Source organism: Cotesia glomerata, linkage group LG10 (assembly GCF_020080835.1).
Source record: "Cotesia glomerata isolate CgM1 linkage group LG10, MPM_Cglom_v2.3, whole genome shotgun sequence".
Taxonomy (NCBI): Eukaryota; Metazoa; Arthropoda; class Insecta; order Hymenoptera; family Braconidae; genus Cotesia; species Cotesia glomerata.
This window is the reverse complement of record NC_058167.1, coordinates 4,453,514-4,477,635: the sequence shown is the minus strand read 5'-3', so window position 1 is coordinate 4,477,635 and position 24,122 is coordinate 4,453,514. Positions and strand designations below refer to the sequence as shown.

General features: G+C 36.6%; 1 protein-coding gene across 2 annotated transcripts in view; it reads right to left on the bottom strand.

Moving 5' to 3' along the window:
* Positions 1–24,122, bottom strand: part of LOC123273460 (protein flightless-1-like) — an 80,588-nt gene that overhangs the window by 33,896 nt on the left and 22,570 nt on the right. For both annotated transcript variants that reach the window (XM_044740867.1, XM_044740868.1), the window contains exon 3: positions 15,229–15,347. In XM_044740867.1, the coding sequence (XP_044596802.1) occupies positions 15,229–15,347 (119 nt within the window). The remainder of the gene's footprint in view (positions 1–15,228; positions 15,348–24,122) is intronic.

Below are 24,122 nucleotides of genomic sequence, written 5' to 3'. Positions count from 1 at the left end.
TCGCGACTGGCGCCGCCTCGCGAGTACTGACGATACCCCTTTTGATAGCGCTAAATTTAACATTAGATCTATTTATATTTATAAGAAAATTTTGGGAAAACCCCACAACCTAAGTCTAGAGTTTTAGCCATTAGTAAAAAAGGTTATTGTTAAAATGTATTTTTACTCTCTGAAAATTTATCACAATAGACTAGAAATAATAAGATAGTAAAGAGGATTAAGCCATAAAAATATAAATTTACTACCTCACTGCTCTCGACCTAAGTAATTATAGAAATTAGAAAATATACTTTCATTTCTTAAGAAATATAAAATGTTGTATAAAAAAAATGCGAGAAAATAGTCTGAGCCGACTAGTGACCCTCATTTATGACGAGTCTAGCTCAACCACTCAGTCCGGTAAATTCCCAGAGATGATGAAACTTCGGACAACTCTGCTAGCGAGCCCAGGTAGTTCAACAACGGTCGGAAAGGACGAGTACCTGAGTAGGAGTACAGCTAGGACCCAGTAGGAAAGGAGAGGGACCAATCAACGTTGCCAAAAGGCCAGTACAGCGGAATACTCGGATGGTAGGGAGAGTCGCCCCCGCCACTTCTAGTGCTAGGAGTCGGACTTAGACATATTTGAGAAATATCAGAATATTATTCGAGCTCAGACCTATCACCTCGTTTCTAATTTTGTGTAAAGTCTTTTGAATACATATTTCAATTTAGTTAACTTAATTCCGTTCAAAAATTTATTTAATTTATATTCACATATTATCATCTTCCTCATCCTATAAATTCCCGTTGATAAAGTTGAGTATTTCAATATTCCCGGGCGAATCAAAGACCACGTCGGTAACTTTAAATTTAAATCAAGATTTCCATCGTTGTCCACCAGGAGAAGGACATAACACATCTACATAAACTGTAGCTTCAAGGGGATAGTTTGCAGTAAAAAATGCAGTCAACACGAGATTTAAGTTGGTACCGATTGTAAATTTTCATTATAATTACAAAAAATACTAAAATCCGAACAAAAACAGTTTCACTGTAAAAAAGTCGCGCCAAGTCCACGTTCATAAGACTATTAGGAAAAAAAAAATTTTTTTTTTCTTTAAAAAAAGATACAAAATAAAAAAATTAAAAAATCCAAGTAACCGATATGATTGTTTTTGATTTTCGGAAATTAAAAAAAATTTTATTGTAAATTTAAAAATTAAAAAAAAAATTTTAGAACGTACTTGGTGTGCGTCATTGTCTATTTCAATTTTTTTAAAGTCCTAGTAAATAGATTTTACGAATTTCATTAAAAGTAAAATATTTTGCAACCACGCACACTAAATACGTTCTAAAATTTTTTTTTTAATTTTTAAATTTACAATAAAATTTTTTTTAATTTCCGAAAATCAAAAACAATCATATCGGTTACTTGGATTTTTTAATTTTTTTATTTTGTATCTTTTTTTAAAGAAAAAAAAAAATTTTTTTTTCCTAATAGTCTTATGAACGTGGACTTGGTGCGACTTTTTTACAGTGAAACTGTTTTTGTTCGGATATAATTATGCATGATTATATATACTCTTACATAATTATACAAAAATAGCTAAAAACCTATATAAATATGTATAATTAGACATAATTTTACATAATTATTTGTAATATTATATTATAATATATAATTTTGTATTGTTATATATAATGATACAAAAATCATCTAAACTATTATATAAAACGATATATAACTATATATGATTATACATAATTCTGCATAATTATATATAAATATACAAAATTAAGGTATTACCCTCGCGACTTCCGTCGTCAAAAGTTTATGCTAGAGTGTATGGTACACATACTGGATAGTCATTATTGACAAGCCTAAAACTTTTTGCTGTTTATGTACTTATTTCAGCCAATCACGAACGAGAAACTGATCGTTTGAAAAGTCTGGCAACACTGCGTGAGCGTTGAGACATTTTACAGTGGTTATACTGTAGTGTTATGGACGAACTGTAGATTAACCTCTGTTTTGACACATGCGTTTATTTATTTATTTACATACATTTATTCAGAAATATAATTACAATGTCTGAAAAATTGACTTATAAAGGACGATTCATAAAAAAAGTCCTTGAAAAACGACAGAAATCTCTAACAAATATGAAAATAACTATGCAAATGTTATGTCCTAGACTTTTTTTTAATTTTCATTATTTTTTATATTTTCTTGTTTTATTTCTATCTCTCAGTTATTTCCGTTTAAATATTATTACAGTAAAATTTATTTTCCTTATGACTCAACGTGAGTATTTAGGTAGTTCAAAACGTGTTTGAAACTACGGTCGGCGCAATGCAAACAATGATTTTAGATATCAGTCGCCTGCATGAGCCACGTTGAATGGAATTATAAAGAATTTTTGAGTATCACATAAAATAATTTTAGAGAATATCAACTAGAAATATTAATAGTACAACGAATAATTTAAGAAATATTTAATACGACTGTTTAATTCAGAATAATTGAAAGTCTTTAAAAATATGAGAGTTAACAATAAACTCAACAAATATAGTTATTAAATACTGAAGGTAAAATAAAGTAATAAGGGAGATTTAAGATATATTATATAAGAATAAAAGGATTTAAGCTAAAAGATGAATTATTTTTTTTTTTATAAAGTGAAGATGTTTGAAAAATCAACGTATTGAATAAATTTAGAAAATAATGTAACAAAATAGTTTCAAATAGAACATAAAATATTGTGCGCATAAGAATAAATGTGTTTGTGTGTGTATTGATGTGCCTATACATGGACAGATGTATATACCACTAACTTTAGGAATATACCTATACCCTTGTAAGAGATAACACACAAGATAGTCGATGCACAGCTAGTTTCCCGGAACATTTAGAGAGAGGGTGGAAGTCCCAAACTAGAGAGCTAATTGGATACATTGTCCCCCTACTGTTTCAATTATCGGACCCACCTAAACTCTCAGCCCCGGAAAACTGTCGTCGTATCGCTCTCTCGTGTCTAGGACATCCTAGTGTTAACATCGTCCTAAGAATATTCAAATTAAATACAAAAAAAAATAAAATCAATAATTACACCAATCTATAAATATTAAAATCGTAAATCAAGAATAAAGTGTTAATTAAAATCAGTTGTAGTGAAAATTATAAAATTAATTGAAAGCGACAAACCAGGTATAATTTTAAAACATTACTTATTGTGTTAAACGGATTCAAAACTAAACATTGTATATAAACTGTAATTTTTAAGCGATAATTTGATTCTTAAACAATATATGTATTAAATTTAAACTACAAATCTAATCATTAAAACAAAACCTATCTTTCTCAATAAATTAAGTCTCAAGAGTTCCCGGTCTATAGGTCTTAATCGACTTGGGCCGAATACTAAATTATTTACAAAAAAAAGTCCAAATTCCGGACGTAACACAAATAACAAATAGAAAAAAAATAATTGATAATAATGTTTTGTTTTTTCAGAAAAATCAGTAACTAATTTTTTTATGTTGATGTATTAACTGATTTTAAATTTTAGTATTTTTTTTATTTTTTCATCTGACTATTATTTTTATAACTTATGAAAGATTAATAAATATTATTATATTAAAATTGATAACTTTTTGAATTTTTATAAATATAGAAAAATACTTATTTTCATAAAATAATCATTGTTATTTTTTTTAAATAAATAAAATTAATAACTATAATATTAAACCTAACGTAAATTAAACTTTTCAAATTTGTCAGCGCATGCGCGTCTCATACTTCTTTCGCGGCTCACAAAACTTGCGCTGTTGCCACAGCTTTATTAACGTATCCCCTCCTCGGTTAAAGTTTGGTAAATTTTTCATTACTTATTAATAAATATCTCTGAAACTGTATGGTAATTATCAATGAATTTTTTTTTTTAAATTGTTTAGTTGTTAGTTAACATTACTCTAGTTTTTTAAAAAGATCCTAAGAAAAGTTTCTAAGATATAAAAATGTTTGTAGGTAAACTTTTCGATATCCCGTATACCGTAATGTATAAGAGCGTTCAAAACTCAAACTTTGAAATTAAATATCTCGGAAACTAGATGGTCAAAAATTCTCAAATTGCGCCAATCGATGCAGAATTATATAAATATTAACCTGCCAAAGTTTAAAAAAAATCCTAAGAAAACGACTCTGGCGAGGGTAATACCTTAAGGAGAAAATATATCCAGAATTATATGCAATTATATATAACTTTGAATAATTATACATGAATCATACATAATTATATATGAATCATACATATTTATTTATGAATTATTAATAATTATGTATAATTGCACATCATCTTTTTTACCCGGGGTGTTAAAATTTGTGTATTGAATATTACACTCTAGTGTGTAGAATTTAACACTCTAATGTGTTGACTTAATGATTTAACACACTAGAATGTTAAATTCTACACACTAGAGTGTAATATTCAACACATAAGTTTTAACACTCTACAAAATGACGAAAAATTTTTTACTGTGTGTGTATCGAGGGGATGAGAGCTTATTATAAGAGACCTCTAAGGGGGTCATCTTTGGGAGTTGGTTTTACCCCCTAAAAATGTTTTTCCGCCGATAAAAAAATACGTGTAGCTTAGAATTTGACGTAGAATAACATATTTCAGCGGTATCAAAATCGGAGGCGGACACCTGGGAACTTTTTCTGGTAAGTAATAAAAACGGACGTATCATTCTCTTTTTTCAAAAGTAAAGCTTCCTTACATTTATGAATAGGGTTCAAAATAGTTAAAAAAACTTTAATTCTATCAAGATGAGCTAATATTTTTATGGAAATATCTAAAAATTATGAATTTAATGGATAAATTTGAAAAAGTTATTAAAAAATTATTGAAATCAGAAAGCATTGGGGTTCGGATACGAATATCTTTTAACCCTTTAACGGTTGACTTTTAAACCCCACCATAAAACTGAGAAGAGAGCTGTGAGAGTAGGGATGACTTTAGAGGGGACCGCCACTGCACAATAAACGAAGGGAAAGAAAAACTGATGACAATTTTTTTAATCGATATACCAAACTTAATTGGATTAAGGAATTAAGAATCAGCATAAGCTTTTTATTATAAAATTAAACTGTATTTATCTCAAGATAAATATTCTGTAACTATTACAAGTATTGATATAATATTATTTTCAATGCTACTAAATTTAACAGACATCTAACAATTTTTTAGATTGTTATAACAATTTAATTGTAAAGAAAAAAATTTAGTGAAAAAATATCACATCCAGAAATTTTCAAAAATTGTAGGTGTGAATTTTTAAAAATATTCTTTTTATAATAATTGATTTGTTATAAAAATTCGAATAATTGTCAGATGTCTGCTAATTTCAGTATCATTATTTTTAACAATTACGGAACTCAACATATTAAATATTTAAATAATTTTCATAAAATAATAAAACAATATAATAATTAACCAGTATCAAGTTGTAAGCAAGAATATTTGTTTTAATAATTTTTAATTATAATAATGAATTTTACCAAGTAAAAATAATTCAAATTTTAAAAATTTTAATTAATAGCTTTGTAACAGGGTAAATTACCCTGTGACGGTAAACCCGCACTCGTGCGTTAATTAGTCGACGCAGCACTGGCGCGTCTCGGTCTTCGGAACCCGACTAGTATTAAGTGGGGGAAATTTTGGGTTTCTTGGTCAGTTGAGTAGAGGCAACAAGTCAGAAGTAGTGCAGTGACCAACGCAGTAACATCGCTAGCCAAAACAGTCCAAAGAAGGAAGCCTAAGTTTCCAAAGCACAAAAATTACACAGGTATTGAGACTTTGATTCCTTTGATGAGCCAAGGGGGTCATATACCCGGCTCATCAATTTCACTACTTCTCATTAAATCAAATTTTTGATAATTTAATTGTTAAATAATTAATTAATAGTAATTAAATCTTATTCGTTAGCATTGTGAGCATTCTTCCAGGGGATCTTATACCCGAAGAATGTTCTAGACCTCTTGGGTTTGGAAGTCGTGAGTAATTCATTTGTTAATTTGGCCAATTGATAATTGTTAACATCTTAAGTTGGTTTAAATAAATTTATTTTATTAATTAAATTCTGAACATCGAGAAGGTTCCAATCGACACGACATAGCATTCGGTACCCGAGGTCCAAAACGTGCTACGCAGCTACGGCGTCCATTTTGAGCGCGCAAATTCCTTTGTGAATTTTACTACGCAACAATTTACAATATTAACAACTGGACTATTATTATAAATTATAACAATTGAATTATCATTTATTAATGTTATTTGTTACAAGAAAGTATTATTTATTTAATATAATTTATTGAGAATTGGCTACTGAACTTCAACGCAATTAAGATTGGATACCCGTGGATAATTTTTCGTGAATTTATTTTACATTGAGATAATTTGTTTTATTAATTATTTATAAATTGAAAAATTTCACGTGGTCATTTTATATATTGAACTATTGAAAATTAAAAGTATTATTTTATTGGAATTATTTATAAAAATATTTAACGGCGTGGATTAAGTCCCAGAAAATTAGTTAGAATTTTATAAGGAATATTCTTAAGAATTTATCCAAAATTTAAGAAATAAAATTACGAGTTGAAATTGGAGTAAAATTTTGCGTCAATATTGTTCCTAAAATTTTATTTAATGTTGAGTATTAAACTCGTGGATAATTTGAAATAAATTCAAGCGTTGGTTTTTAGTGTAGATTTTTTTGAGAATTAAATTATTAGTTGTGAAAATGGGTTACGATTTAATTGCGAGCTAATGACTGAAAATTTTAATAAAAAATTAATGTTGTAATTTTTGGAGTTTAATATTATAATTCAGAAGTAAAAAAATAAAGTAGAGCCAGTGTGTGTGTGTGTGTGTGTGTGTGGGCGGGTTATGTGTGTGAAGATTGTGCGGGTAGTGTGAGGCATTTATAGAACGTGAGGGTCCGGTGGACAGCGCGACTTAGTTAGAAACTGCGGTATAGACGCTCCATAAGAGGGTACCGTCAGGATTAAGAATTTTGATAGAGCGTGAGGGTCCGGTGGACAGCGCGACTTAGTTAGAAACTGCGGTATAGACGCTCCATAAGAGGGTACCGTCAGGATTAAGAATTTTGATAGAGCGTGAGGGTCCGGTGGACAGCGCGACTTAGTTAGAAACTGCAGTGTAGACGCTCCATAGGAGAGTACTGTAGGATTAAGAATTTTTGTTAGTTTTAAGAGGTCCTGGTCAGCCGTTAGTTAGGCTGTAGTCTTAAGTTGTTAATTGTAGTGTGAGTGCGTGAGTGATAACCAATTGTTATTTTATATGGCTAATAAATATCGATATATTGTTAAATAAAAATTTATTTCTTTCAGATTACCTTCCTCCACTCTCTCTCCCTGTAGATTATAAGCTCAGCTCTGGTTTCCGGTTCCAGGAACCGAGATACAAAATCCTGGTGGCGCCCTTGTTAATTTAGAATTATTTTTGCTAGGTATTGTTATATTTTATTAAATTAATTAAGGGGCCAATGAGCGGAAAAAACAACCCGTTACAACTTAATTATTATTAATATCATGTTTACTCGCATTATGATTTTTAAAATGATATAAATTAAAACAAACCAGTTTACACAGTGATACTTTGCACTTTTTACATTGCCAAGTAGTTCGAATGTTATATACATTCGATGTGGTTAAACCTTCCATCAAATACATAACATACGATTTTAAGATACTCCTTTCTAACTCATGTTTAATATTATACGATGTAGTAGAAGACTTTGGATTAATATCACTTAACATTTGTTCAACTAAATTTTTCCTGAATTGTAGTTGATTGTAAGCTCCATTCTTTGGTGAGTTCGTTAAATTAAATAATATAAATGCATTTATAATGCTTACGTCGATAACGTAATTAAATATGTATTTCCACCACTTTTGGGCAGATCGACCAGTTGTATAATAGGATCGATATTGATCATTAAGATCAACATCACCCATTCCACAGTTACACTGTCTAACAGCATCAGGACACAGTATTTTTTTTTTGTGCTGTAAGGTTCTAGACTCACCCTGTTTTAATTTCAGAGTCTTAGGCTTTCTAAATAACGAAGGCCAGTCCTGCCGGTTTGACCTGACTGTACCACAAGCATACAACTTCCTCTGTAATAAAATCTTCATAAGACGTATCGAAGAAAAAAAATTATCGAAATAAACATGGTGATAAATTCCAGCGAATGGTTCAGTTAAATTTAGGACTAATTGTTCACTAAGTAAATAATCTTCATTAACTTCTTTTTTCTTCCATGTGTGTGTGTGTGTGTGTGTGTCCTTTTTGCGGATTCCAGGCATAGCTGTTTCGCCTGGATATGTGAAGACTCGACGCAGCATCATACTAAAACTCGACGCTAACACCCCTACTTACTAAACCCTAAACCCCTTTTTTTCTTTCCTCTAATCCCTCATGGAAACCGCCGTCAAGCATGACTTCGTGAGAGGAGGATCTAGCTACTGCTTTTCCTTCTGGTGGCTAAGGTGTTAACTTCCTTCCTTCTATCTTCTAATATTTGTTCTTCTTCTTTCGGTGGAACGCAAGTCTGTGAGGACTTCTGTTGCAAACGTGTTGGTAGCGTTCCAGGCAGCTTCTGATGACAACATTGCTTCCACTAGTGAATCTGGTTGCATTCTCTGGTTGAGGATCCTCTCCAACTCTTCACGCTGTGAATCGAAACGAGGACATACAAAGAAGACGTGCTCCGCATCTTCAGTAACTCCTGGGCAGGACGGGCACTCCGAAGAATCATCGTGCTTAAAGCGGTATAGATACTCTCGAAAAGATCCGTGTCCCGACAATACATGTGTAAGATAGTAATTGACCTCGCCGTGATTCCGGTTAAGCCAAATGTCGATCCGAGGTATGAGGCGGTGCGTCCACCTACCCTTCTCTGCAGCATCCCATTGTAGTTGCCATCGGCCTATGCTGTTCTACGGTTCTTCAATTCTAAGTTCTTCAGGGCTCAGTGCGGACCTGTTCGTCAGGGACGGCCTGCTTTATACGACGCAATATTTTGGCGTACTTCTCCTTCTCGACCGGACGGATGATCAGAGCGTCAGGCCTGATCCACTTTCGCGGTTTCTTCCGCTTAGGTTCCGGCCGGGGCTCTTTCGACGGTTGCTTTGGGAGCTGCTCTTTTCTTTGCATTTTCTGTTCTTTTTTAGACTGAACTCGTTGCCAAGCTGATGCTTTCATTTGTTCGTCGCTTTGCAGTGCTGCTCTTTGCAAAGGGCTTTTCTTCAGGTCCTTCTTCTTTGTTGCTTGGCTAAATGTTGGGTCTGGAGAGGTTCTTTCTTTTCTCTTACCAGGCTTACCGAAAGTTTCACGCCTGTCTTTAGCGACTGATTCACCGTCACCTTCGGCTCTGGTGTCCATTGCTTCATCAGTCACTACGACAGCTTGACAGGTTTTCTCCGGTGTAGCACGGGAAATGCGCTGCAATGATGAGCACCATTCTTCGTCCAGTTTCTCAAACCTTTGAAGGGCGTTAGCTACACTAGTCGTCTTGGACTTTATCTCCTTGTAAATGTTGACCTTTGATTGGACGAAATCATTCAACTGACTGGTCAGCTATTCAAGGCGTTCGAGCGCTTGCGACCGCTTCATTTCAACGCTTGCGTCAATCGCTGCTTGTTGGGCATGAATCCCGTTTTCACTCTTGTTTGTTTCTTGTAAATTACTCATACTTTTTTGATTTACCAGCGCATCGTACGGAGTGGAGCGGGTTGTCATAACTAGGAACGGGTGTACCCTCGGAGATAGTACTCCTACCCCAGTTCCCTAAGGCCTAGTCGACACTTAGCCAGTCCCGGAATACACGGACGGACTAGACTCGCTCGGCGCGGTGAAGATTCCGATCTCTTACACTTACTGCGTACTTCTTGATCAAGGCATAAAGTGACTGGCTCCTGATCCACTGCTGCAACTTACACTTCGGCAGAGCAAGCTCACATCAGCCGTGGCCCGCATCGTCGGAAATAATCGACACGGGTTCCGGACACTCCCAGTGAGTTACAGCAGGGAACGATCGTCTTGCTAGGTCAGTTAGTGTGACCAACCCATTATAGAAGAGTTTTGTCGACGGAAGCGTATTTTATTTGGCTCCTATCCTCTGTGCCTCATCAACTAAGAGACTTAGCGTCATCCAAGGACACCGAGCGTTCTCCCATCCGCTACGGGGAGACGCGCCTGGTAGCAGTTTCTCCTCTGCCGCAGGTGTGTGTGTGTGTGTGTGTGTGTGTGTGTGTGTGTGTGTGTGTGTATGTGTTCGTGTGTGGATCAATAGATTTCGAGAAATTTTGAAAAATCTCAAAAAAAACTAATTAGCGGGAAGTTGCAGGGATGGCCTTTAGGGTCAATTGTTTTCCTAATTTTTTTTTTGTCTTAGTAGTACATGAAGATTATTGCATAATAGTCACTAAAAATTCGTTGACATTTATTTTTCGTTTTCTAATTGTAGACATCAAGGAGAACGAAGCTGTCTTGGATGTAGAAGATGATTTACCTGAAGAGCTAGCAAACATTTTGGAAGATCCATCTAAACTAAATTGTTTAGATATAAATTTACACCCGAGGATCAAGTCTCGCCCAAAATACTGGGCCAAAAAAGGGCTCAAGGCGTCAAAGTGGGAAGAGTTGCTCCAAAAATATAAACACTTGAAAGTGTTCGAAGCTTCAAAGATTAACGCGGCAATTGAGACATAATTGTCTGCAAGTGCATAGAAACGCGATATCTTCCGGGTAGAAGCGCAGAATTCAATCGGATCAGCCGTGATGGCTGTTGGATGGCGTCGACTCTTATATCGGAGACAGAAAGCATTGACGTCAAAGATTGCTTCGAGAAGCTCTTTGAGGCGTCCAAGATTATAGATGATGCCTTCTATCAGCAGTCAGTGTCAAGAAAGGCGACTTTTACGCCAGCCTTCGACAAGTCCACTAAAGATATCCTAGATTAAGCCAAGTCAGACGAATATCTATTTGGAAAAGACTTGATAGATAATGTCAAGTGTGTCAAGGTTGCGGAGAAGATTTTAGCAAACCCCAAATCGAACTCCAATAGTGCCAGAAAAAAGATGTAGTTTTTTAGGCTTTGTGATAGACTTTGAAAAGCAAACGGTTGAACTGACAGACTATATAAAGATACAACTGATTACGTTATTGAAAGCATTTATCACAAAACCAACGCGTTCGGTTAAAGAAATTTTGGAGCTGGTAGGAAAGCTGGTAGCAGCCTGTCCAGGTGTTGACTATGGCTGATTGTATCTCAAGCCTTGGGAAAGCTTTAAATCTGCGAGTCTGGCCGAGAATAACTTTAATTATGAATCTAAAGTAACTACCCCGAGAAAGTTGTTTCCAGATCTCCTTTGGTGAGAGGAAAAAGTGAGATTAGGTTTCAGTAAAATAAAAAAGGGAGAATATGTAAAATCAATTTTCACTGATGCGTCGGATACAGGCTGGAGAGCCACAGATGGAACGAACAATATCTATGGGTTCTGGAACGAATTACAAGCAACTTGGCATATTAACTATAAAGAACTGTATGTGGTACCCTGATAAAAAAAAGTATTGAGACAAAGAAAAAAATATTGAAAAGTATTTGTCTTCTAGTCAATCCAATACTTTTTTCTCTGTTTAACCGCTAGGAAAAGGATCTAGTCACATACTTATAAGAAGAATTGCGCCTTCGGGCTTAATCGTTAAAACTCGGGAATAATCGTATCACGCTATGGCCGTCGCCCATGCGCGCCTTGGTTAGCGGTAGAGAAGCCGGCTCACGTGGTCGGTTGCAACAGTTGTGCTTGGACATTTGTACTAGTACGACTACTCTGTGCGAATCGATTCTGATATTTCTTACTTACATCTCACTTTCATTTAAATATTTAAATTATTCATTAAATATAAATAATTATATTAGCTTCAATTATACTTTAAATTCTCAATTCATTTAAATCAGTTCAATAGTTCAGTGAATTAACATACATAAAATCAAGTAAATTTATTTAGTGACGCCACGCGGCCATTACGCGCCACCGTTAACAAAGGATTGCATCAGCCACGCGGCTTTAGTCAATCCATAATTGACGCGTGATATTAACAATTAATTACATTAAATTAGTTATTGACATTTAATTACGATCTTATTTAATTTAGCTTATAAATAATTAAATTCCAACTTCAAATCATTTGACTAATTTCTACACGAAAAACATCAAACTCAATTGACTAACATTCTGTTATCAATTGAATATTATTTGCTCTCACCTTGAGACAATTGAACATTAATAGATCTCACTCTGAGATAGTTCAAAGTGATTAGATATTACTAGCTCCCACCTTGGGACTTATCTAATTCAAATTATCGATAATTTTCTATCTAAGGCGGTTGAGCTCACCCCTATTGCGTTATTGCAACGTAATTTAACACATTCACACTTACACATACACAATTTACTTGTATAATTTCATCAAGGAGGTTTTTTCCCAGCCTAGCTGGGTTTTCCTCCTTTGGGGACAAATAAATTCTTCTAAATTGTTCCCCAAAAAATCCAAGTATTTTTATTTAATTTCCTAATCCCAACTTTATCGTATAATTTAAAACAATTACGGGAATTATCCGCATTGGATAGTTTTCGACAAAACATTCTCTGTCTCAATACTTTTTTTTATTCAGGGTAAAGTTGGCATTAGAATCTTTGGCATCTGAGTTATCAGATAGTCAGATTCTGCTGAGGGTTGATAACAGGAAAGTTACAGCTTACGTCAACAAGATGGGTGGCACTAGGTTACAGAAGTTTAATGAACTGAGGAGGGAAATTTGGCAGTGGGCTAAAGCAAAAAGAAATTTCCTATTCACCTCCTATATTTCTTCGGAGAAAAATACTGAGGCAGACTGTTTGTCGAGACGAAGCAATGATGATGCAGAGTGGGAGTTGACTATGAAATATCTGCATGGGTGTAGTGAATGCATATACTCGTTCCCCGGGCCTCATCGGACGAATTCTCACACTCTTAAAATGATAGTCAGTAGGTTTGAGCTTCCAGACGTAGATCTGTTTGGTACAGAGCTGAACAAGAAAAGTGCTTGCTTTTGCTCTCGCTTTCCGGACGCTGAGGTAACAGAGATTGACGCCTTTACAATCAGTTGGTTGAGATTTAGGTTTTACGCTTTTCCACCAGAAGACCAAGGTATAATTTGTTGCTATCTCCTTGCAGGAAGAAGCAACACTCAAGAGCAAGTAATTTAGAGTTGATGATAGAAAGATTATCAGGGCGGCCTTTCTCCAGGAAGGCTCACATGGGGAGTTAATAATGCATCGATAAAACAAGACCAATCAGACCTACAACAGTGGAGTGACTTTTGCGGTGCGAACAAGTTACGGATTCTGAAACCGAATAGGGAAAAACTATTACGGTTTTTGTCAGTAATGCAGAAAGAAGGAGTGTCATACTCAGCATCAAACACCCTGAGATCTCTGCAGTGTCGCATATTGCCCGGGAAAAGATTGGGAAGGACCCATTGATATCAAGGTGTATGGAGGGAGCTTTTAAACTAAAGACGGCAACGCTCAAGTATGGAACCACTTGGAATGTCTCGCTGGTACTGAGGTATCTGATGAAACTCGTCCCGCTAGATAAATTATTATCAATCGCTCAGTTGACATTAAAGACAGTCACCTTGTTGGCCTTATGCACGGCACATAGGGCCCAGACTCTGGCCAGTATTGAGGTTAAAAACTTACTAACTAAGGAGAATGCCTTGGAAATTAAAATTCCAAAGCGTGTCAAGACTTCGGGAACAGGAGTCTTCAACCTTTGTTGGTTATACCATTCTTCGTAGAGAAACCGAGACTATGTGTGGTTTCGACGCTAAAAGCTTACATAGAGGCTTCTCAAAAATCAAGAGGCAACCTACCAAATCTATTTACTTCCGTGAAAAGACCATTCAAAGTGGTTTCCGGTCAAATGGTTAGTCGCTGGATAAAGGTAATTTTATCAGATAGCGGGGTGGTCAAAGGAATCAGGAATGTTTGCGAAAGTTTACAATAGACTGATCACATCGGACAATCAAAGCTTTGCAAAAGCAATTTTGGGTATAGACAATTAAACAAGTGGATTATTCATCATTTATCATAATTAAAAGGTTTTTTCATTATATTATGGAATGATTGGGTGAAAAATAGAAAAAAATAAAAGAAAAATTCGCTGACTACTCTGAACAGCTACATGGTCAATATAAATATAAAATTTTTAAAAATCTTGAGAACGAAGCTCGTAGTATAATGTAACGAATAAACGAGCACGCCAAAGGCGTGCAAAGTTTGATCGTAATTATACGAAGAGCTTCTTTCAAAAGATTGGTTTCCTACCCAGCAAAATTTAGTTTGACGTCAAAATATTAGTACTAATTTTGCAACACCCTACCCAGGTACTAATCTTGAGTCAGCGAAATTTTTGGGGTTCACTTAGTGTGACTCTAAGAGTATGAGAAGGTGAGTATATAGCAGCAGCAGAGAGGTTCCTTTTCTCTCTCTAAAAGGTGTGCACTCTGGCGAGCTAAAAGGTAAACTACATGGTTAGTATAAATATAAATATAAATATAATATATTTTTCAGCTACATGGTTAATATAAATATAAAATTCTTTATAATCTTTCGAACAAAGTTTTTTGTATAATTACGATCAAACTTCACACGCTTTCGGCGTGCTCGTTTAATCGTTAAATTATCGAATCTTTAATCAAATCTTGATCATCTATCAAATTTTTTAATTAAATATCTATCGATAATTAATCAGAAAGAAACCAAATAATCATTCAATATTTATTGACTTGTTATTATTATAACGAGTTCTTAATCCGAGGTTTAAAATGTCGAAGATTTTTGAGATTCATTGTTTTTACTGAAATTTAAATTATGAATTTTTCAAAATATGGTCAAAATGTCATATCTAATTGTTTCTAGAGTCATAAAAATTTTAAATGGAAATATTTTTAACTGATAACAAAAGAACATTGTTCTTAATTGTAAGAAAAAAAAATATATAAATGTGTACTTGGAATTTTTGAATACTCCAAAAAATCAGATGTTGAATTGAAAATTTGTTTGTTTCATCGTACGAAACTTGCGTTAGAATGAATAGAATTAAAGAGTACCTAAAAGTAAATGTCAGCCATCCCATATTTCCAGCGTCCCGTCCTTGCCAAAAGTAAACAATGCATTGAAAATCATCTTCCACGTGTTTGCCATCGTCATTGTTGGCCATTTCAAGTGGCTGAAATTGAAATGCATGGTTTATATATTACGAATAAATAACATTTGTAAGGATTCATATTCAATCGAATTGTTTAGAATATTACTAGGTTTTTAATAACGTATACAATTAATTTTTCACTCAAGTCCCAAAGTCTCTTGAGCTAGCCTAAGAAGCTATCGAGTTTCACCTTGCAGAAAAAACTTTTATACTTTTTAATCTTAAGATTTTTTTGAATTCTTAATCTTAATTGAAAAAACTTCATCGTAAGTTAACGTACTTCTAATACTTGATTCAAACTTTTTATTTATTGCTCTATGATTGTTTATTGATTAATTCAAACATCACACTTCAATGAAGACACAATATTTATTTGACTTAATTAAAGTCTTCAATTTGAAGTGAAGAATTAATTAATACAAATAACCGTTTTCTTGATAGAAAAAAGTCTACTTATTTAAGAAGAATATTCCAGTTTTAAAGTAATATTTTTTATCTTTCCCATAACCATTTTTCACTAAAATACAGCCTATCAAAAATCACCGAAAAAATTAGAAATTTCAATTGCTCTCGAATTTTTACGAGAAGTGCATCTAGAATTCGGCACCTAACCTGGGGCTCCAAGAGTAATCACGACCCGTTGTAATTAATCTAGGGTACGTAGATTTCATCAATCAGATTAGAATGGCTAACAAATTACCGTTTCGGAAAATAGCGTTGATGCGAACCACTCAAACGAATTGAACATTCTAGACGATAACCCCCTCGGCAAATCATACTATAGATAGGAATCGAAAGTGATGGCTCACAGCATGACTAAACAGTGACGCAGAGCTCACCCGTATGAAAAAATATATATTTCAAACATATAGGTAGCATATTTATTTATAAATGTCAATAAATATATATTTTATATGTACACTAGAATAGTTAAAAAAAACTTACATTTTTTTTACTCTCAGTAACAGGCTTAAAAGTTTTGTTTAGACATTGAGAGAAATTTTTTTTTTAATTTCAAACAAATTTTGTTAGAGTTACTGGAAACCGGCAGTTCGTATTTTCAGTCGCTCTAGCCTTTATGAAGTTTAGAACCAGCTCTCAGAAGAACCGCTCCTTGAGAGCAAATGCAATTTGTTCGTCTTATATTAGCTAATCTATTTAATATTGATTTTATTGTGGCAGCGAAAACTCTTAAACTGCCAGTTTAAATTGACTTTATTTACTTACAATTTTTTTTGTGTTTGATTGATGAAGATCACAGTAGAAAAATGTTGGTAACTAGGACTTAAATTATATTAAATGCACTAAATCACTTAGTATTTTAATCTAAATAATGTTATCAACTTTAGATAACGTAATGATAACCGTAATAACAAACTTTACTTTTACAATGATAATGTAAACTTTCGGTAACGTATAACTTTACAACTTTTGGATAATTTATTATAACATTTAATTTAAATTTTAACTAACAATTTTTGTTTTAAAATGATTGAACTAGTGATCACCTGATAATAATAAATTAGTAGTAATTAATGGCATAGCGGTATAGTGGTGTGTAAAATAAGCGCGGCAGCTGATACCAAGCGTAGGATCGAAGTCCCGATCAATGCTCAGGTTTCATGGTTATTGGGATTTTCCCCTCTTTTACGCCGTCTGTGACGTCACGGGAATAGTAATTTTTGTTAACCAGTGTCAGTAACGATAATTTCGGATAGTTAGTTTTAGGCTGGAAAGCGCGAGATAATTTGCATTGTCTCAACATAAAAGTGAGCCTATAAGAAAATAAGCTCTTAATTTTAGTATTGACATGCTCCGCATTGCACTTTTCGATGTTCCTTAAGAATAAAATGCTTGCCGTAAGATGGACGGTGTGGCTTAATGTATATAGAATAAACGAAAGGAAATTTAGTATAGACCGGATAGCTCAAATGGTAGAATAACCGACATGTCTTCGGAAGGTTCTGGGTTCGAATCCCAGTCCGAGCTATCTAATAATTTTTTCTCGCATATTCTATAAACTCACATTAAGATGATCCTCTCCACATTCCTTTCTCAATCCTTTCCTACCAATATTCTGTTACGTGAATGTGGAACGCTTCACGTAATAATTACCATAACTCCTATTCTTTCCTGCTTCACAGCATTACTTATATTTGTAAAAATGCTAGCCGTAAGATGGACGGTGTGGCTTAATGTATATAGAATAAGCGAAAGGAAATTTAATATAGACCGGATAGCTCAAATGGTAGAGTAGCCGACATGTCTTCGAAAGGTTCTGGGTTCGAATCCCAGTCCGAGCTATCTAATAATTTTTTCTCGCATATTCTATAAACTCACATTAAGATGATCCTCTCCACATTCCTTCCTCAATCCTTTCCTACCAATATCCTGTTATGTGAATGTGGAACGCTTCATGTAATAATTACCGTAACTCCTATTCTTTCCCGCTTCACAGCATTATTTATATTTGTAAATTTAGTCTATACTAAATTTCCTTTCGCTTATTCTATATACATTAAGCCACACCGTCCATCCAACGGCAAGCATGGATAGAAAAATTTTTGTTTCTTTTGATTTTTGTAACTCACCAACTGAAAACCGTAAATACAAATCGTAGTAGAGTATTTTCTTGGGAAATTGAACGTGTCTACAAGACACGTTTTCGTTAAACTAATTAGTTCGGAAGTTATTGAAGACTAAAGGTTAAATTCACTATCAATTTTGCCGATTTTTTTATGTTACAACAGAACTATTTGGTTTCATCAAGAAATTTTGCCTGAAATTTTATGCAAAACATAAATACAACACTCCTTGAGTTGCTAAACAATATTTTTTTTCATTTACAAATATTAACAAAACATTTCATCAAAAATTTCAATTACATTAAACTGTTTAAGTAGAATTTTTTTTTTAATCACAGTGTGTGTGTGTGTGTGTGTGTGTGTTGGCGCCATTCAAAAGAGCTTAGGCGAACTTATATTTTACCTACAGTTTGGACTGATTCGAAACGGCAGCTTTTGATAAATCCCAAAAAAAAAAACCGCGATAAAAAATTTTTTTAAATGTGTTTTTCTAACTTCCCGCTTAGAAAATCGAAGATTTTCAAAAATCGGAAAGTTATTGGTTTTACCCAATTTTTCTGCGATTTCCAAGGCTTGCTCCCGTGCCGACTGTACCTTGGCCACGTTTCTGTGGTTTACTCGGTCACTGTGCTAAGGGGCGGGGCACAGGAAAATGCGGGTACAGACTGTAAGTCGGCCACAGCCGCAGAAAAAGGAGAAATAGTATTGATAAATAGTAGGGCTTCATAGATTCTTAAAAAATATATATTCTCACACAATTACTAAAAAAAAAAATTAGGAAAACGGTTGATCCTAAAAGCGATCCCTGCAACTTCCCGCTCATTTCATACTTGAGCGCACAAACCTACATTTATTACGTTTTTAAGCTCTTCGAGCTCAACAATATCATTTTCGTATCATTTTGAGCTCTCTGAGCTCAAAAATCTGCTAGAAGTTGAATAAAACACTATTTTTCGAATTTTTAAACCACAATAACTTTTGAATGAATGAACCGATTTTCATGCAGTTGGTGGCATTTAAAGCAGTTTATAAAGCCTCATAAAGAAATACTAAGTTTAAATCTATCGAACAAAGAATTTCTAAGTAATACCCAAAAAACGATTTTTTCGGATTTTCTCGTAACGATCTCACGAACGAATTAACCGATTTCGACCAGGCTGGTGGCAATCGACGTGTTTTTTTTTATGTTAAGAGCTGATTAGTTTTTGGAATAGATCGGTCAAGCCGTTTAAAAGTTATTCCAAAAAAACCACATTTGAAAAAAATTTTTTTTGCAGTCTTTTTAAGATCTCTCAAAATCTACTGGTTCGAATCGGTGAAAATATAAGTTTAGTCAAGCCCTTTCGAATGGTGCCAACCGCGATGAAATCGGTCAAGCTGGTCAAAAGTTATGAGAGGTTTACATACGGCCGTACACACACACACATATAAACAGACGTACGGACATCATCGCGGAAACATTCGGGGAGGCTTCCTAGGATCGTAAAACGTCAACATCAGTTGAAAACTCGATTTTCGAAAAACGGGGTGAAACCAATAACTTCCCGATTTTTAAAAATTTTTAATTTTCTTAGCGAAAAGTTAAAAAAAAAATGATTATTTGATAGTAACGTCTGCTTATTATTGGTAATAAATATTTCTTGGTGTATTCGGACCCCCCGCCTCGGGGTACCTCGCTATTTTAATATTTCTCCGGGAAAATTCGATTTTTAACTTCCCCCTAAGAAAATCAAAGATTTTCGAAAAATCGGGAAGTTATTGGTTTTACCCCGTTTTGCAAAAATCGAGGTTTCAACAGATCTTGACCTTTTGAAGCCCTAAGAAGCTTTCCTGACTTTTTTTACGATGAGGCTTGTATGTGTGTGTGTGTGTATGTGTGTGTGTATGTGTGTGTGTGTGTGTGTGTGTGTGTGTGTGTGTGTGTGCGTGCGTGCGTGCGTGTGTGTGCGTGTGTGTGTGTGTGTGTGTGTGTGTGTGTGTGTGTGTGTGTGTGTGTGTGTGTGTGTGTGTGTGTGTGTGTAAAAAAATCCTTTTTACGGATTCTAAGCATAGCTGTTTGGCCTGGATATGTGGCGACTCGACGCAGCGTCATACTAAAACTCGACACTAACGCCCCTACCCACTAAACCCTAAACCCCTTTTCCTTCTTTCCTCTAATCCCTCATGGAAACCGCCGTCAGGCATTACTTCGTGAAGGGAGGATCTAGCTACTGCTCTTCCTTCTGGTGGCTAAGGTGTTAACTATTTTCCTTCTATCTTCTGCTATTTGCTCTTTTTCTTTCGGTGGAACGCAAGTCTTTAAGGACTTCTGTTGCAAACGTGTTGGTAGCGTTCCAGGCAGCTTCTGATGACAACATTGCTTCTACTAGTGAATCTGGTTGCATTCTCTGGTTCAGGATCCTCTCCAGTTCTTCACGCTGTGGATCGAAACGAGGACATACAAAGAAGACGTGCTCCGCGTCTTCAGCAGCTCCTGGGCAGGACGGGCACTCCGAAGAGTCATCGTGCTTAAAGCGGTGTAGATACTCTCGAAAACACCCATGTCCCGACAACATCTGCGTAAGATAGTAATTGACCTCACCGTGATTCCGGTTAAGCCAAATGTCGATCCGAGGTATGAGACGGTGCGTCCACCTACCCTTCTCTGCAGCATCCCATTGTAGTTGCCATCGGCCTATGCTCTTCTGCCGTTCTTCAATTCTAAGTTCTTCAGGGATCAGTGCAGTTGAACTTTTTCGTTGGTAAAGGGCCCGTCTTTCCTCTGCTAGAACTCTAAGAGGTAGGGTTCCAGCAATGACGCACACTGCTTCTTCTGATATAGTGCGGAAGGCACTAGCTACTCGTAGGGCACTCAGTCGATATACTGGTCCAGCCTTTCTCCATGATTCTTGTGTCTTTAATGCGTCGGCCCAAATGGATATTCCGTAAGTGAGCACCGATATGACTACTGATGACAATAATAGCCTCCTGCTCTGTTTTGGGCCTCCGACGTTCGGCATCAGTCGTGCGAGACTAGCCCTCACTACTGACGCTTTGGCACTGACATGTTCCACTTGCTGCTTGAAGTTGAGTCGGGCATCAAGCATCACTCCCAAATATCGGATATAAGGTTGTGATGTGATTTCTTGTTCGCCGACTTTCAGCTTAATGGTCTCTACCACTTTTCTGCTGGTAATAAGTACTGCCTCAGTCTTGTGTTGCGCCAGTTGCAGGTTCACTGTGTCCATCCACCGGTTAACGTGCTCAAAAGTGAGATCGAACATATGATTTATCTCGTCAAGGTGTTTGGCAACGATCACTACGGCTACGTCATCTGCATATGCTACGAGTTTGACGTTTCTTGGCAGAGTTAGTCTTAATAGACCGTCATACATAATGTTCCACAGGAGCGGGCCTAGAACTGAACCTTGTGGTACCCCTCCAGTAATATCATACTCCCTCGGACCGTTCTTCGAGTCATACTTCAGGACCCTGTTTTCAAAGTAGCTTGCTACGATCTTAAGCAGGTATTCTGGTACATTCTTCTCTTGGAGGGCCTGCACGATGCATTTCCAATTGTCGGAGTTGAAGGCTTTTCTGATGTCTAGTGTCGCCACCAGGCAATACTTCTTCGTTCCACCTTTCCATCTGGTTCTTGCGATTGCTTCCTTGGCCGTATCAACAACCTGTTTGATTGCGTCCAGGGTTGATCGTCCTTTCCGGAATCCATACTGATTGTCTGCCAGGAGTAGGTCGACTACTGCTTCAATTATCTGGTGAATTATGCGCTCAAATATCTTACCCGCCGTATCTAACATGCAAAATGGTCGGTAAGATGACGGTTCTTCTGGTGATTTCTTCCCTTTAGGTAACAGTACCAATCGTTGCTGTTTCCACTTACGAGGAAAAGTCCCCTCCTTGAGGCATGCATTATAAGCGTCGAGGAATAATGTTGGAGCTGCCTTTATGATGGTTTTCAAGGCTATATTAGGGATTCCGTCCAATCCCGGCGCTTTATTATTCCCTACACGGTTACAGGCCTCCAGTAGTTCTTCTTCAGTGACAGGTGGAATGTCGTCCAGTTCGCCTGGCGCCAACTGGTAATCGAAGTTGCGTTGCTGTGGGAACAGTGCAGTGACGATTTTCTGAAGAAGTTGAGGACACGTAGGTGATGGCATTTTTTGTTTTTTCAGGTGGGTCATAACCACCTTATAAGGCCTACCCCACACGTCTTTATCCACCTCGTATATAAGCTCTTTCCAGCATCTTCTTTTGCTCTCTTTGATGGCTTTATTCAGTTCACGACGCGCCTTTTTGTACTCTGCGATCAGCTCCGCAGAGTTAGGTCGTCGATAGCCACGCTGGGATATTCTTCTTTTCTTTAGACACTCTTTCCGAAGAACACTGATGTGGTCGTTCCACCAGTGCACTGCCGGGCGTTGGCTTATGCTGTGTTTCCGGACCATACTGGCGTCACAGGCCTGGACAACTCTTTTCATTAGGTCCTTGGTCATTTCTTCTGCGGATCCAGTAGTAATCGGTTCACTATTAAGGGCTATTACCAATGTGCTTGTGTCAAAAGGCTTCACTTTCCATCCAATGGTATTGAATGACTTGATTGGTCTTCTTGTATTCCGGTCATGTGATATTTCCCAGAGAATTGCCTTGTGGTCACTGGCTGTGTAGATATCCATCACCTTCCAGTCGTATTTCCCACTGATGAGGCTGCTGCTGACGAAAGTGAGATCTACGATAGAGCTTGCTTCTCCTTTACTATAGGTTGGCGTATCACCACTGTTGAGCTGGACTACATCTAGTGTAGAGAAAGCTTCTAGGAGTGCTTTTCCTCGCGCATTTGTCTGCTTGCTGCCCCAGTCTACTGCCCAGGAGTTGAAGTCACCGGCAATCGCGACCGGATAATGCTGCTTGGCGTCCTCGGTCAGTTTGTCCAAGAATTCAGTGAATTCAACAATGGATAGGCTAGGTGGTGCATAACAGCTGTAGAAACGGATGCCGTTAACTGTTGCTGCTACAAAGCCGGCATTATCATTGTTAACTACACTCTGGAAGGGATGCTTACCACAAGACCAGATGATAGCCTTGGTGGTGCTGTCAGATTCCCAAGGCTGGGTATTCAGGTATCTGTATGGCTCTGCTATCATTACTAAGTCTAACTCTAGTTCTCTTGCTGTTTGCATCAGCAGATCATGTGCAGCTTCGCAATGGTTTAGGTTTAGCTGCAATATCTTCATGTCTGTTTGTTTGTTATCTTCTGGAGTGCCTCTTTAAATAGTGGGCACCTGGATGCGCCGGCATGATGAGCCGAGTTCTCCGCACTTTGATCCGCGCATAATACACATTTCGCTGGGTTTTTGCATTCAGCAATCTTGTGTCCCTCTTGTCCGCACCTAATACATAGCTTAGACCGATCCACATTGCTCTTGCACTGGGATCCAAGATGTCCAAAGTGCCAGCACTTGAAACATTGGATTGGTCTCCTCGTAGCTCTGATTCGGCAGTTGGCCCAGCCGATCCGGACTTTACCGCTTCCTGTCAATATCTTCCGCGCTGCAGCTGCTGGTAGTGTCACAACAGCTGTCTGAGTACCTCTGTAGGCCTTATGAATCTTAATTGTCCCTAGTGGTATCTCGCAGGTTTCTCTGATTTCCGTTTGCAAGGCAGCCTGAATATCCTCCTTGGTTGTGGTGCCGTCAAGATCTCGGATTTCGACGTCTTCCTGTGGCCCTTTGCAGATTACCTTCGCGTCTTCTTGGAGGATGTCCGCGATGGTCTTCTGTAAGGCTTGGCCTCGGTCAGCGCTCTTCCTCGAAAACGTAATCAGCAAGCTCCCGGTCCTAGTTCTTTGGATCTTATCCACTGTAGTACGGACCTGTTCGTCAGGGACGTCCTGCTTTATTCGCTTCAGAATTTCAGCATACTTTGCTGTCTCTGCGGGGCGGATGATCAGTGCGTCCGGCCTGATCCGTTTGCGCGGTTCTTTCCGATTAGGCTCTGGCCTGGACTCCTTCGGCGGTTGCTTCTGGAGCTTTTCTACTGCTTGCTCTCTCTTGGACTTCCTTGACTGAACTTTTTGCCATTCATTCACCTCCTTTTTTCCGCCGTTCTGTGTTACCGCGTTTTTCGGGGGACTTGGTTTAAGGTCCTTCTTCTTCTTAGTACGGCTGGTCATTGAGTCTGGGGAATTTCGTTCTTTCCTTTTCCCGGGCCTGAT